The sequence below is a fragment of the Cricetulus griseus genome, chromosome 5 (assembly GCF_003668045.3).
Source record: "Cricetulus griseus strain 17A/GY chromosome 5, alternate assembly CriGri-PICRH-1.0, whole genome shotgun sequence".
Classification (NCBI taxonomy): Eukaryota; Metazoa; Chordata; class Mammalia; order Rodentia; family Cricetidae; genus Cricetulus; species Cricetulus griseus.
The window spans coordinates 146,790,850-146,803,020 of record NC_048598.1 but is presented as its reverse complement, the minus strand read 5'-3'; the positions used below and the strand labels follow the sequence as shown (position 1 = coordinate 146,803,020).

The 12,171-nt window shown below is 45.6% G+C and overlaps 2 protein-coding genes across 8 annotated transcripts in view; one reads left to right on the top strand and one right to left on the bottom strand.

Moving 5' to 3' along the window:
• The first annotated feature begins 2,433 nt into the window (after positions 1-2,433).
• On the top strand, positions 2,434-3,933 carry LOC113836204 (insulinoma-associated protein 2). The gene has a single exon (XM_027419629.2). The coding sequence runs from the start codon at positions 2,434-2,436 to the stop codon at positions 3,931-3,933; it is 1,500 nt and encodes a 499-aa protein (XP_027275430.1).
• A 1,889-nt stretch (positions 3,934-5,822) lies between these two features.
• The window catches only part of Ralgapa1 (Ral GTPase activating protein catalytic subunit alpha 1), a 206,162-nt gene continuing 199,813 nt past the window's right edge, over positions 5,823-12,171 (bottom strand). For 6 of the 7 annotated variants that reach the window (XM_035445761.1, XM_035445756.1, XM_035445757.1 and 3 more), the window contains one exon: positions 5,823-7,212. Coding sequence is in view for 1 of the 7 variants with exons in the window: in XM_027419686.2 (XP_027275487.1) it covers positions 7,064-7,212; positions 8,627-8,629 (152 nt within the window). In the remaining 6 variants the exon portion in view is untranslated. Of the gene's footprint in view, positions 7,213-8,626; positions 8,630-12,171 lie in introns of all 7 variants that reach the window. The other variant, XM_027419686.2, reaches the window with a different exon arrangement.

Below are 12,171 nucleotides of genomic sequence, written 5' to 3'. Positions count from 1 at the left end.
AAAATGAGGTTCCCTCTTTCCCAGGTGACTCTAGCTTGTGTCAAACTGACGAAAACTAAGCAGTACAGTGTGTGTGGATTATATTGGGCTCATGCCCTGTCTTCTTCTCCCCTGCTTCTCCTCAGTAGTCTCCCTTCTACTGTCATGTCTTTTTTTTTTCCTTCAAAATTTCTGAATTTAAGCCAGATTTATCCCACAACTAGAGAATTAAATCTTGAGAGATGATTCAGCACATATGAGTTTTTGTCAAAGTATGTCTAAGCAGAGGAAGGTCCTACACGTTTAAACGGAGAAACAGGTTGGCAGTGTGAAGAGGAAGGAGGTGGGTTCCATGGACTTTCACACACTTTCTGGGCCCCACTTCTTCATCTTAATGTTTTAGTGAGAAAACAGAAAGGATTGCTGGTGTTTTGAAGAATCCTCCAGGTTTCTACCCAAGTGGGAGGTGTGCCGCAGTCCTTCCCTTTGCTAACTTCTTTTCTTCGCTTTTTCTTTTGGTTTTTCGAGACAGGGTTTCCCTGTATAGCTTTGGAGCCTGTCCTAAAACTCACTCTGCAGACCAGGCTGGTCTCAAACTCAGAGAAATGTGACTGCCTCTGCCTCCTAAGTGCTGGGATTAAAGGCGTGTGCCACCACCACCCAGCTCTTTTTGCCAACTTTTTAAGTCTTTCTGTTTTTCAACTCTTAGAAGTGCTCTCCATTTGGAAGGTCTACATGGCAGAGAATATTTAGTAAATATATAACCCTCCATTTGATGTTTGGGGTATCCTAGGGAAAGCTGCCACATTTAGCCCTCGCTTTTTTGTGATGTACTTTTATTTTTCTTCTGACTACCTGAGTCATGTATAGTTTTTGCAGTGTTCCTAAAAGATCTAAAAACTCTTACTAAGTAGATGAACATTGCAACAACATTTTGGCATCATTTCCTCCCAGAGTATACATTTTATTCTTCCATAGGTGTGTGTGTGTGTGTGTGTGTGTGTGTGTGTGTGTGTGTATACTATAAGACTTTGCTCATTGTGAGAGGCAGTTAAAGAAATAGTTTGAAGTTACTGATACAAAAGAAAGAATCTAGGCATTGGAATCATGCTTTGGCTTGAATTTGTCCTGTGTTATTCTTGTTGGCCGTCTACCTTCTTTCTGGTTTAATCAACCTATTTCGTAAATGGTAGACACTCTGTGTGGTGCACACATACACACTTCAGCATAATCTGATGCATAATCAGAGAAAAATAGACATTTTTGTCTCTTTCCTTAAAATCACTTCACTGTTGATGGGACTCAGTCCACATTGCACTTTAGCCCCGCCTCCAGTCCTGTTTAGCCAGGGTCTTGAGCACACTCCTTTCCCCTTCCTGTTCTCATATCGCACAGGTTTTTGTTATAAAGGCTGGCACCGTGCCTCTGCCGACACTGGCTAATTATTTCGTAGTTCACTTAGTGCTACAAACTTTCAAATTTGTGGTTCTTAACAGTAACAACGAAATGCCTGGCTGGTGGCAGGAGGCCAGACGACAGTCTGTTGAGTTTGGCCTACCGCATACATCTTTTGCAGTGTGTCTTGTCATGTACAGGGAAGCATTTGGGATGCTGATTCCACCACCATGTCTCACTCAATCTCCTCCATGCTAAACAGGCCAGTTAGGCATTAAGTCATGTCTCTGGTAGCTTAAGTGGAAAGTGTGAACAGAGAAACCACTTTGTGTGAGGACAGCCGAAAATTAGATCCCTTCCTCTCCCCACTCCTCTTCCCCCAGGGGAGGAGGCACTTATCAGCCAAGAGCTCGGTGCCCGAACCGTGCAGAGTCCTGAGCTCCAGAGGTTTGCCAGCACGCACGATCTGCGGCGCCGAGAGCCCTTCTCCCCAGATGAATTCTCATAGTATCACAGACGCGCGCAGTCCGGATCGATATTGGATGGCAGACGTGCTCCCGCCGTCAAGTGTAGGCACAGGGCGGCGGATTGAGCCACCCTGCAGCTCGCTCGCTGCTTCTCATCAGCTCAGTGCTGGCAGAGGACGTTAACCCGTTCCCGCACGGACGGTCCCGCTCTGTCGCGGCGGCCGTTCCTCCGCCGCCGTCCTCCCGCCGCGGCGGCCGAGCCTTACAGCCCGACGCCCAGGCGCGGGCTCGGTCGGCTCCCCGCGCGTGGCGGGCTGGTGACGCCCGGCTCCCCAGCGCGCGGTCCCTGGCGGCTGGACAGGGCTCTCCAAGCCCCTCGCGCCCGCTCGTCTTCCCGCGTCGCGGTCGCGGTCCCGGTGCCGGACCCGGCGAAGGCCCCGCCCCGGGACCCGCTCCCACTCCTGATTGGCCGGCGCCGCTCGAGGGGCCCGGCCCGGCCCGGCCCGGCGTCTCAGCTATAAAACCGGTCGCCGCATGCCCGGCCCGGCCCAGCCCGCCTAGCTCCGGGGCTCGCACGCGCACCCGACCCACCATGCCGAGGGGCTTCCTGGTGAAGCGAACCAAGCGCTCGGGCAGCTCCTATCGCTCGCGCCCGGCCGAACCGCTTTTCCTCCCGCCGGCTCCCCGCGCTGCGCCGCCCTCCCCCGAGGAGCCCGGCCGGGGGCGGTCGGGGTCTCCCTGCCTGGCGCCCGCGCGGGACGGTGCCGAGTGGGGCGCGGGTGGCGGAGACGGCCCGGGTCCCAGCCCCGCGAGACCGGCGGGCCCCGAGCTGCGCCGCGCGTTCCTGGAGCGCTGCCTGCGCTCGCCAGTCTCCGCCGAGTCCTTCCCCAGCGCCACCGCCTTCTGCTCCGCGGCGCCCGCGGCCGCGACCTCGGGGGAGCAGTTGGGGCCGCCTCGGGTGGCCGTCCCCGTCCCCGTCCCCGTCCCCGGCTCCGTCCCCGCACCCGCGCCCACCCCGCACAGCCTCCAGCGCCGCGGCAAGGGCGCCCCGGGCTGCGCGTCAGCACCCGCGGCCGTCAGGAAACCTAAGGCTGTGAGGAGGCTGAGCTTCGCAGACGAGGTGACCACGTCCCCGGTGCTCGGCCTAAAGATCAAGGAGGAGGAGCCCGGGGCCCCGGCGCGGGTTCTGGGAGGCGTCCGCACGCCGCTGGGGGAGTTCATCTGCCAGCTGTGCAAGCAGCAGTACGCCGACCCCTTCGCGCTGGCTCAGCACCGCTGCTCCCGCATCGTGCGCGTCGAGTACCGCTGCCCCGAGTGCGACAAGGTCTTCAGCTGCCCCGCGAACCTCGCCTCCCATCGCCGATGGCACAAGCCGCGTCCCGCGCCCTCCTGCGCCGCGGGTAAACCTCCCTCCGCGTCGTTGACCCCTCCGCACCCTTCCCTGGCGGCGGGCAAAGAGAACGGCCGCATGCCGCGGACCGACGATCAGCACCCGCAGGCCCGGGACAGCTCCGGGGACGGTCAGCACCGGGACAGCGCCACTTGCACAGGCCTGCAGGCGCTGGTGCACCCGGAGGCAGCACGACCTCAGGCCCCCTACCCCGAGGTGATGTTAGGGCGCCGCGGTCTTGGGCCAGGCGGTGCCAGCGCGGGGGCGACATCCGAGGTCTTCATGTGCCCGTATTGCCACAAAAAGTTCCGTCGCCAAGCCTACCTGCGGAAGCACCTAGGCACCCACGAGGCGGGCCCGGCTCGTGCACCAGCCCCGGGCTTCAGCTCGGAGCGCACAGCTCCACTGGCCTTTGCCTGCCCGCTTTGCGGGGCGCACTTCCCGTCCGCGGATATCCGAGAGAAGCACCGGCTATGGCACGCTGTCCGCGAGGAGCTGCTATTGCCCGCCTTGGTCGGGGCTCCTTCCGAAGCGGGGCCCGGAGGGGCATCTGACGGTAGCACTCAGCAGATTTTCTCATGCAAGTACTGTCCATCCACTTTTTTTAGCTCCCCGGGCTTGACCCGGCACATCAATAAGTGTCACCCCTCAGAAAGCCGGCAAGTGCTGCTGCTGCAGATGCCACTGCGGCCTGGCTGCTGAGGGACGGAGGCCTGGCGAGATTTTGAGAATGGCTTGGAGAAAACAATATGGGAACTCCTGTGGGGCTTTCTTCATCTTGCAATTTCCTTTCCTTCCCATGCTTTCCCTCTTAAAACTCTCCCAGTCATGATCCGCCCGGGGAGAAGGCAGCGAGATGTAAAACCCCTTCCCTAGAGCAGGTATGTATGTCATGAAATTCATGGGCAGAGCTAACAGCTTTAAGTCCTCATTTCCCCACTAAAATAGGACATTCCCTTCCTCAAAACGGTGGAGACCCCAGTAAATCCTGTATGGTTTGTAGTTCCTATGGAAAGTCGCAGTGAACTCGTCCAAGTCTCAGTGTGTACACAAGGTTCTACCTAAAGTGGTATTCAACAACGGATTGTTTTTTTCCCTCTTGTCACCACAGGCACTTACATCGTTTCTGTCTCAACAGGGTCAGAATTCCTGCCTTGTATGTTCTGTGAATCAAGCTATGTGACTGATGCCAAACTTGCAGGGAAGGAAGGCTTAGACCCTTGTAGACGGACAGGAATGTAAGAGGATGTTGCTGTCTGGTGTGATAATATCCCCGGGACTTTTCTTTCCTCAATTGAATGTATTAGTCTCTTCTTTTAAATTAGGTTTTGGAGGTGGGGAAGGTGCTGCTTAATGAGAAGGAGTTGGTGTGTCCTCTGAATACTTTACCTATTTCATGTGCTGCATCCAGGAGGAGCTACTTAAAATTTTTCTTTATATAACTTTTTTTTTAAAAAAAATACTATACTCATTCCTAAAGTTTGAATGTTTTAGAAAGATTCCATTCAAATTATGTAACGATTATGCTGTAAATCTGCTGTATCGTAAACTGTTCAACTTAAGGAAGATGTTCATACCAGTAATCCACCATGAAACTGAATGTTAATTCGCTCAATATTCTATATTTTCTTTTCAGGAGCAATGTTTGAATTTTTTTGTAAATCATATTCAATGTATATTCTGTATCTATTCCCCCAATAGCCAGAGTCTGGGACACTGGCTGAGCGCTGTTTGACAATAGATTTGTAAGCTGCTTCTGCCAAATAAAAGCATGTGGACTGTGCCTGTTTTATTGTCTTAAGTGGCCGAACTCAGTGTATTTTCAAAGGCACATCTCTTACCTCCCCAACACCAGTGTTCAACTTTAGAGTCCAGAGACCTATTTTGAAAGAACACAAAGGGAGGAGATATTATATCTTACGAATGAACAGAATAGTGCTGAAATGTAATGGGAATGCCTCCGCTGAAGTCTAGCTGCAGACTGCAGATCCATGGAGGAGAGAATATGGACTGCTTTAAGTCTACTGAAGTTATAGAAATGGTGCTAATTAGTTTCGCTATTTCAAATCAGCATTTTCCATTTTGTTAGCTGTTATCAATCCAACAGAAATGTGTAAGGAGTTAAGTTTGATTTTCCTTTGAAAAATTCTTCCTGTTGGCTGTGGGAAACTCTCTACATTATTTTGAACATATTTGTACAGGATCTCTTTGCTCATTTGATTGTTTTATTTATGAGCATTAATTTTAAAAAAGCACACACGAACTCTAGAAATTTGCCTATAAAAATTTGGTAGAAAGTTTTATTCCTGAAAGTATATTAAAAAAAAAACTGCAAATTTAAAAAGTCAAATGTCATGAGATAGATATATTGATTTTGGTCAAGTTTCTGGTCAGACTTAGAAGTGGAAGACTTCTGTGCTCCAACTGACAGTGGGAGGACCTCTGAGAGGCATGCTGGGCTGTTTCTGAAAATGGCATTTATGTTTACTTTTTCATGATTAGCTAAGCTACATTAGGGGGTATGTTATGTCTCCCAATTACACAGCCCTGCTGCCTTTAAGTCTGGAAATATATTAAACAGAATACAATCATGAATGGAAATGCGAAGAATATTTTATTTTGTTTTATTAAATACCATGTCATCTTTTTGTCCCATTACAAATCTGTAGACACTACATGAATGATACATAATTTATATTTTGTGGTTTGTCAGGATGATGTATTTACACATGCAGTTGGTATCAATCATGCTACATTTCCTTAGGATGTTAAACAAAAGGGGGCAGCTTATTTACTATAGGAAATACTTCTGGAGGTGGGATGCATACCAACCTGACCTGCAGCAAGTTTAGTACTAAAATATTAGATTTAACTTAGACTCCTGGGTCATGTTCCCTTGCTTTTTAAACAATACACATAATTTGAGCAAAACATTTATATGAGAAAAGTCTCCCACCCTTCTTTCCACCACCTTCTTTTTGGTACTTCAGAAAGCACACAGACACACCAGGATAAACTGGTCAATAATAGAACCACAGCCTCAAAGCAGAAACAGTATTTAACAGTGATACCACCTAAAAAAGCAGAACAAAGTTGTTTGGGAGCTAAGCAGAAATCAAAGTTCAGTGGTGATTTTCCTAGTTATTCAATGTGTTGTGTCGTCATTTGCACTGCCAAGAAATGAGACACTGACTTGGGAAGAAAAAGTTAATGAATGTAATTTCCGCTGGAATCTGAGCTGCTGCATGGCCATTCCAGTGTTTCCGTCTGTAACACAAACAGTCTGCACACATCCTATGTAACGGACAGATGAGCAGCTTTTGCTCTAGCTTTACAAATGCTTTATTAATTTACATTGGTAGGGCTGGGCTGTGAGGACAGTGTGCTTGCCTAGCATGCTGGGGATGCTGGCTTCCATTCCTGGCACTTCAAAAAAAGGTTACATTTGTAAAAACTATGTATTTATTGAATTATAAAGTTGTAATGAGGCACAATAAATAACACAAGACTATCTGTCCAATTATATTTTGACTCAACATTAATCATGAATTTGAAGGTAGCACTACTTAGACATGATTATCTAGGAAGGTGAAGAGTATGAAATAAAACTCAATCCCCTCAAAATACGGCAGCATGGAGTGTGGAAAAAACTGAACTAAATAAATAGTCCAAATTTAAAACAGTAAGTTGCAAATTACTTTAAGTCCAGTGTTTTCTCAAATAAGTGTACAGGAAGAAACATGAACGTATGGCAAACATGAGGCCAGAAAGAGTTAACACTACGTTTGTGCCTGGGTGGCTGCTGCTGATCACTGCTGGGCTGTTTGTCTCCTTAGGATTTATTGGCTGAGCCAGAGGACCGACGCAGCTTCATGGACATTCGGCTTTTGCTAGTTCGAGGAGACATTGGAGAGGCCAGGTCAGCCCCATCTACCTGGGCTGCTGTGGGAGCATCACTGAGCAGACTTTCTGGGTAGGATCCTGTAGGAGAGAGTGAGCATGTTAGTATTCTCCAGTCTCTCAGGCTGCAACAACCTTTCTGTTGCTATCTGGAGCAGGATCCCAACCCTTCACAAGGACTTCAGAAGTTAAAAAAAAGCACTCCCAGACTTGCTAGTCCCAAAAGCTTATAATATATTTGAAACCCTGTGATCTGGTGGCTCATGTCATATTAAAGAAAGCACCAATCATCGTATCCAGAGCCAGCACCCTGAAAAATGCAATGGGAAATAAAACCTTTGGGTCTGAAAGCCCATGGATCCCAAGCACCACCAGCATGCAGGGCAGGGCATGGGAAGTGGGAAGGAAGACCAGCTGCACTGCACAGCCAGAAAGCATCTCCACACTACTTGCCAGGCTCCAAACAGGAAGGTCCTCAGGAGGCCATGCTAGGTGTGTAAGTACGTTTTAGAAGGAACAGCCAAATTCCCGAGAGAGGGGGAAAAGATAGGAATTTTCATTTGAAAGCCAGTCAGGAAAAGACAAACCAACCTCAGAAAATGTCTTTAGACATAATGCTTAGATATTTACAATTAGCAGTAGACACAGAAAAATAGGCAAAACAAATTCAATCAGGAAAATCCTTTGTCATTTACAGGGCAGTTCTTCCAGAGCCTCCCTGACACTTTGGGAATAATTCTGCTAGTGTTTCTATGTAATGAAACACCCCTGCTTAAATCGAAGGTATACATATTAGTAGTAGAAAAACAAAAATGCTCAGTAAGTAGAGATCCTATTGAGGTATCTTAAGAATGTATCCCCAAAGAATTCTTCAAAGTACTTTTCAAGGCCAAATGGTACAACTATACTTGGGGATATGCACTGCTAAGGGGAACTATGCTGCCACTGGAACCTGTGTACTGCCTGCTCAAACTAACTTCTCCCACATTTCCTTCTAACTGACATGAGGCTGCCCGATAAAATAAAGCAGAACTTTTTTTTTTCTTCAAATTTACTCTTCCCAATGATCTGAGCTGGCTCATAGTAGACACAGACTAGAATACTCAGAGAATGTGATCCACAGCCCACTCAGGGAAAAGGACAGCGAGGAGCCGAAGCTGAGCTTCTTGGTTCGACCCACGCAGGTGAAGAGAAGTCTTTCCTCCCTCCCAGTGCTGTTCCCCTGAGGGCTAGTGTCTCTAGCGGAGGGTTGGGAGGGACAGATCTAGCAGTGCATGCCTTTCGCTGTGAGGGAAGAGATGCAGTAGGGAGCAGAGTGGAGAACAAAAGGGAAGATAGACGACAGGCGTGAGGGAGACTGTGCAGGTGCCACAGGCGTTACCCGAGCAACGGAGAACAATCAGGTTTGTATTATGAACACGACTGGCATGCGATGAGTTAGGGTGGTGATGTCCCACCATGGCCAAAGCTCCACCACTTCAGATGCCGTACTTACCAACTAACAAAACAAGTGCAGGTAGGAAAAGAGAACAGGAAAAAAGTGTGTGAGAGAGCCAAGAAACATCTACTGTCTAATGTGTTCACTGCACTGATATTGTCTTACAATTCAGTCCTAAGATCTTTAGATAGACACTGTAATGAGGTAATAGCTACAACTGTTTAAATTTCATGTAATTAAAATGAAAAATTTAAATCCCTTGCTACACTAGCCATATTCAAGTGCTCAGGTTCATCTGGCTAGTTGCTACCATGGTGGACAGAGCAGACATGTGACATTCACATCACCACAGAAGTTTTACTGAGGAGAATTGCTTTCAAGCATCCCAGAAAAGAGCATTTCTTCTACTTAATCCTTAATCCTCAAACCCAGGACTAGAATGAAGAGTCTTTGAAGAAAACTAAAATGTTTCCATCAACTGTTTTTGCTGGTTGAAACTCCTGATCTCTTGAAGGCAGTTTAACAATGAGAATTCAACTGTTTTGTTCCCCCCACTACTTTTTAAGGACAGTGAAGAAAGCCCATTTTTGGGCACTGGGGTACATATCCCACTTCTCTATTTAGAAAATACTTTCTTCAAAACCAGCAGTTCTCCCATGTCTTCTATATTGCCTCACAATGCAGCCATAAGAACTCTAGATAGGTACTGTGTAATGAGGTAGCTACAGCCACATTAAAATGATTACATTTCATTTCATGCAATTAAAATCAACTGAGGCAGGGCTGGTGTAGGTCTCAAGCTTACACTTCTGCAAATGACATGTGGAATATACTGAGCACAGGTACTCTATAGCAGCTCACTAGAGGCAGTCCTCAGGTTTGGATTTGTAAAGGAAATAGTCACATTTGCCATTTCCTGTCACAACCTATTCTTCCTAATTATTGATTTACACCATCTGAGTCATGAAGCTATGACTGAATTACTTCTGTCATGACTGTGTCTTCCAGGGTGCCTCCTACATCTGTGCACTAACCCTATCAAAGTGCTCCACAGACTGTCCACATTCTGACTGTACAAGCTGCTGTACTGGATGCTGATTACAATAACCCACCATAGATGATACCTCAGATATGACTTTGGGAGCTTCCACAGACATTTTAAAAGGGAATATAAATGATTTTTAAATTTATTTTGCTTTGGTCTATACTGTCTGCTGACCACTTTAAACTTCCCAAAGCTGCTGGGTTATGGTGGCATACTCCTTTAATCCCAGCACTTGAGAGGCAGAGGCCAGCAGATCTCTTTGAGTTCGAGGCCAACCAGGTCTACAAAGTAAGTTCCAGGACAGCTATGGCTGTTATACAGAGAAACCCTGTCTTGAAAAACCAAAACCCAAACAACAACAACAACAACAACAAACCCCCCAAACCAAACACACACACACACCAAAACAAAACCAACAAAAATTTCCTAAAGTTATTAGCTAATAAAGCCTTCAGAATATTGTAACTTTGAAAGCAACTTCAATTAGATGAACTAAGAGACAATGTGACTATGTTAGAAAGAATGGGGAGAATGGGGTTAGGTACTTCTGTACTCTTGCTTATAATAATAATAATAATAATAATAATAATAATAATAATAATAACTATGTATCTACACTTATTTGTTTATATTCTCTCTGTCTCTCTCTGTCTCTCTCTCTGTCTCTCTGTCTCTGTCTCTGTCTCTGTCTCTGTCTCTCTCTCTCTCTCTCTCTGTGTGTGTGTGTGTGTGTGTGTGTGTGTGTGTGTGTATGAATGCCATGGTGCATGTGTGGAGGCAGAGGGCAGTCTGTGAGAGTCAGCTCTCTCCCTTTACCATATGGTTCCTGGGGAACAAACTCAGGGTGTCTGGCTTGGTGGTAATGGCTCACCTTACCTGCTGAGCCATCTCTTGCTTTATTAACTGTTTCATCTTGGGCAAGATGACTGGAGTAAAATTCTTATTTGTGAAACGGAGACAGTAATGGTTACCTTGCCAAGTTGTGGAGATTAATGACTATGTAGCAAAGAGCCTGGTGTGTAACAGGTACAAAGATAGGAGACTTTGAATCAGAACAGATGAGGATTTGGAAGGAAGGGTAGAAACTAGAAATATTTCTGAATAGAATGATTACCTATGAAATATAATCATCCAAATGTTGAGAATATCTGTAACGTACATTTAGGTTTAATTTTCAGAAATCAAAGGGTCTATCCTTTTTTATGTTGATTGTGCTATAAAATACAACCTGAAAGGTCGATTATACCATAAACTTGCTGCTTTAATGTTGTCTACAGAGTCAATGATTAAGATTACATGGACACAGCCCCAAACTGTCATAAAGGAAGTAATACATTATTCAAAGCAAATTATACAGAAATACAGGCAAACAAGTGGTTTTATTTTAAGCACTGAAAAACTATTGCTGTAGACCTGAATAAACCAGATCAGGCTTCTTGTATTTTCTCTCCTTAAAAATGAGAAAACTGGTATAGTACAGATTGACTTGACTTCATGTGTGTAAATATCAGGATTACACTTTAAATCCAGATCAGTCTGATTTCAAAATATACTTCTTTCCTGGCATCCCTAAAACTCCTTTTAAAGGATTTTTCAATGGAAAAGTAGAGCACTTACAAACACACATTTCTAATAGTCTCTGAGTTGTAAATGTGATGGGTATTGCCCCCCTCTTCTTTCCCTTCTCCCACTCCCTCTCCCTGCCTCTCTTTCCCTGACCCTGACCCTGACCCTCTCCCTTTCTCATTGCTAGCAATAGTAAGGGGCTGAAAGACCTAATGGCAACTGTGATGTTGAGACCATGAGCTTGAAGGCAGACAGGGTCAGGGTAAAATGCTGACCTCAGCACTTGTGAGGTGGTCCTGGTATCATTTCTTTCTCCTTCTAAAATTGCATAAGTCTGCTGTGAAGATGTAATGAAAGGGTCCACATCCAGCAGTAGGTACAGTGTCTCACACTCCACTAGTCCTTTATCATTTTCATTACAAAAGTTTTACATCCATCTATATGAAAACTGAACCTAATAATTATTGCCACAAATTATGCTATTTAAGTTAGGTTTATCTACTGGTTAATAACATAAAAGTCAAATTTCCAAGTTTGAGATATTGAAAAGAACAATTTGCCTGTCTACAAGTTCAGACTAATCCATTGACACACAAATTTGAGCAGGAATCTGTTTTTTTTTTAAACTATCATATACATTTATAGATTATACTAATATATTGAAGGAAACTGATTTTCATATTGGCACTTATAACTAAAGTTTAGGTTTTCTTTATATAAGTATCTTCTGAAGGAGCTAAAACATTTTCTTTTAGATTATTTCAGTGTCTAAGAGGAAAGTTTGAAATAACATTTAAAGGACATTGAGCTTAAAGTATCTAAAACAGTGCCTAATTTTGATGACACATCCTCCTTAAAGATTTAGAAAGACCCAACAGTTACACATCCTAATCTATCTACACACAATAACACCTAGCATAGTAATGAATGACAAGGCTGATATGTTCTAAAGGCAATTATAAAATTATATATATATATATATATATATATA

Excerpts from the sequence above, each read along its gene's own strand:
- LOC113836204 (XM_027419629.2), top strand. The coding sequence starts at position 2,434 with ATGCCGAGGGGCTTCCTGGTGAAGCGAACCAAGCGCTCGGGCAGCTCC.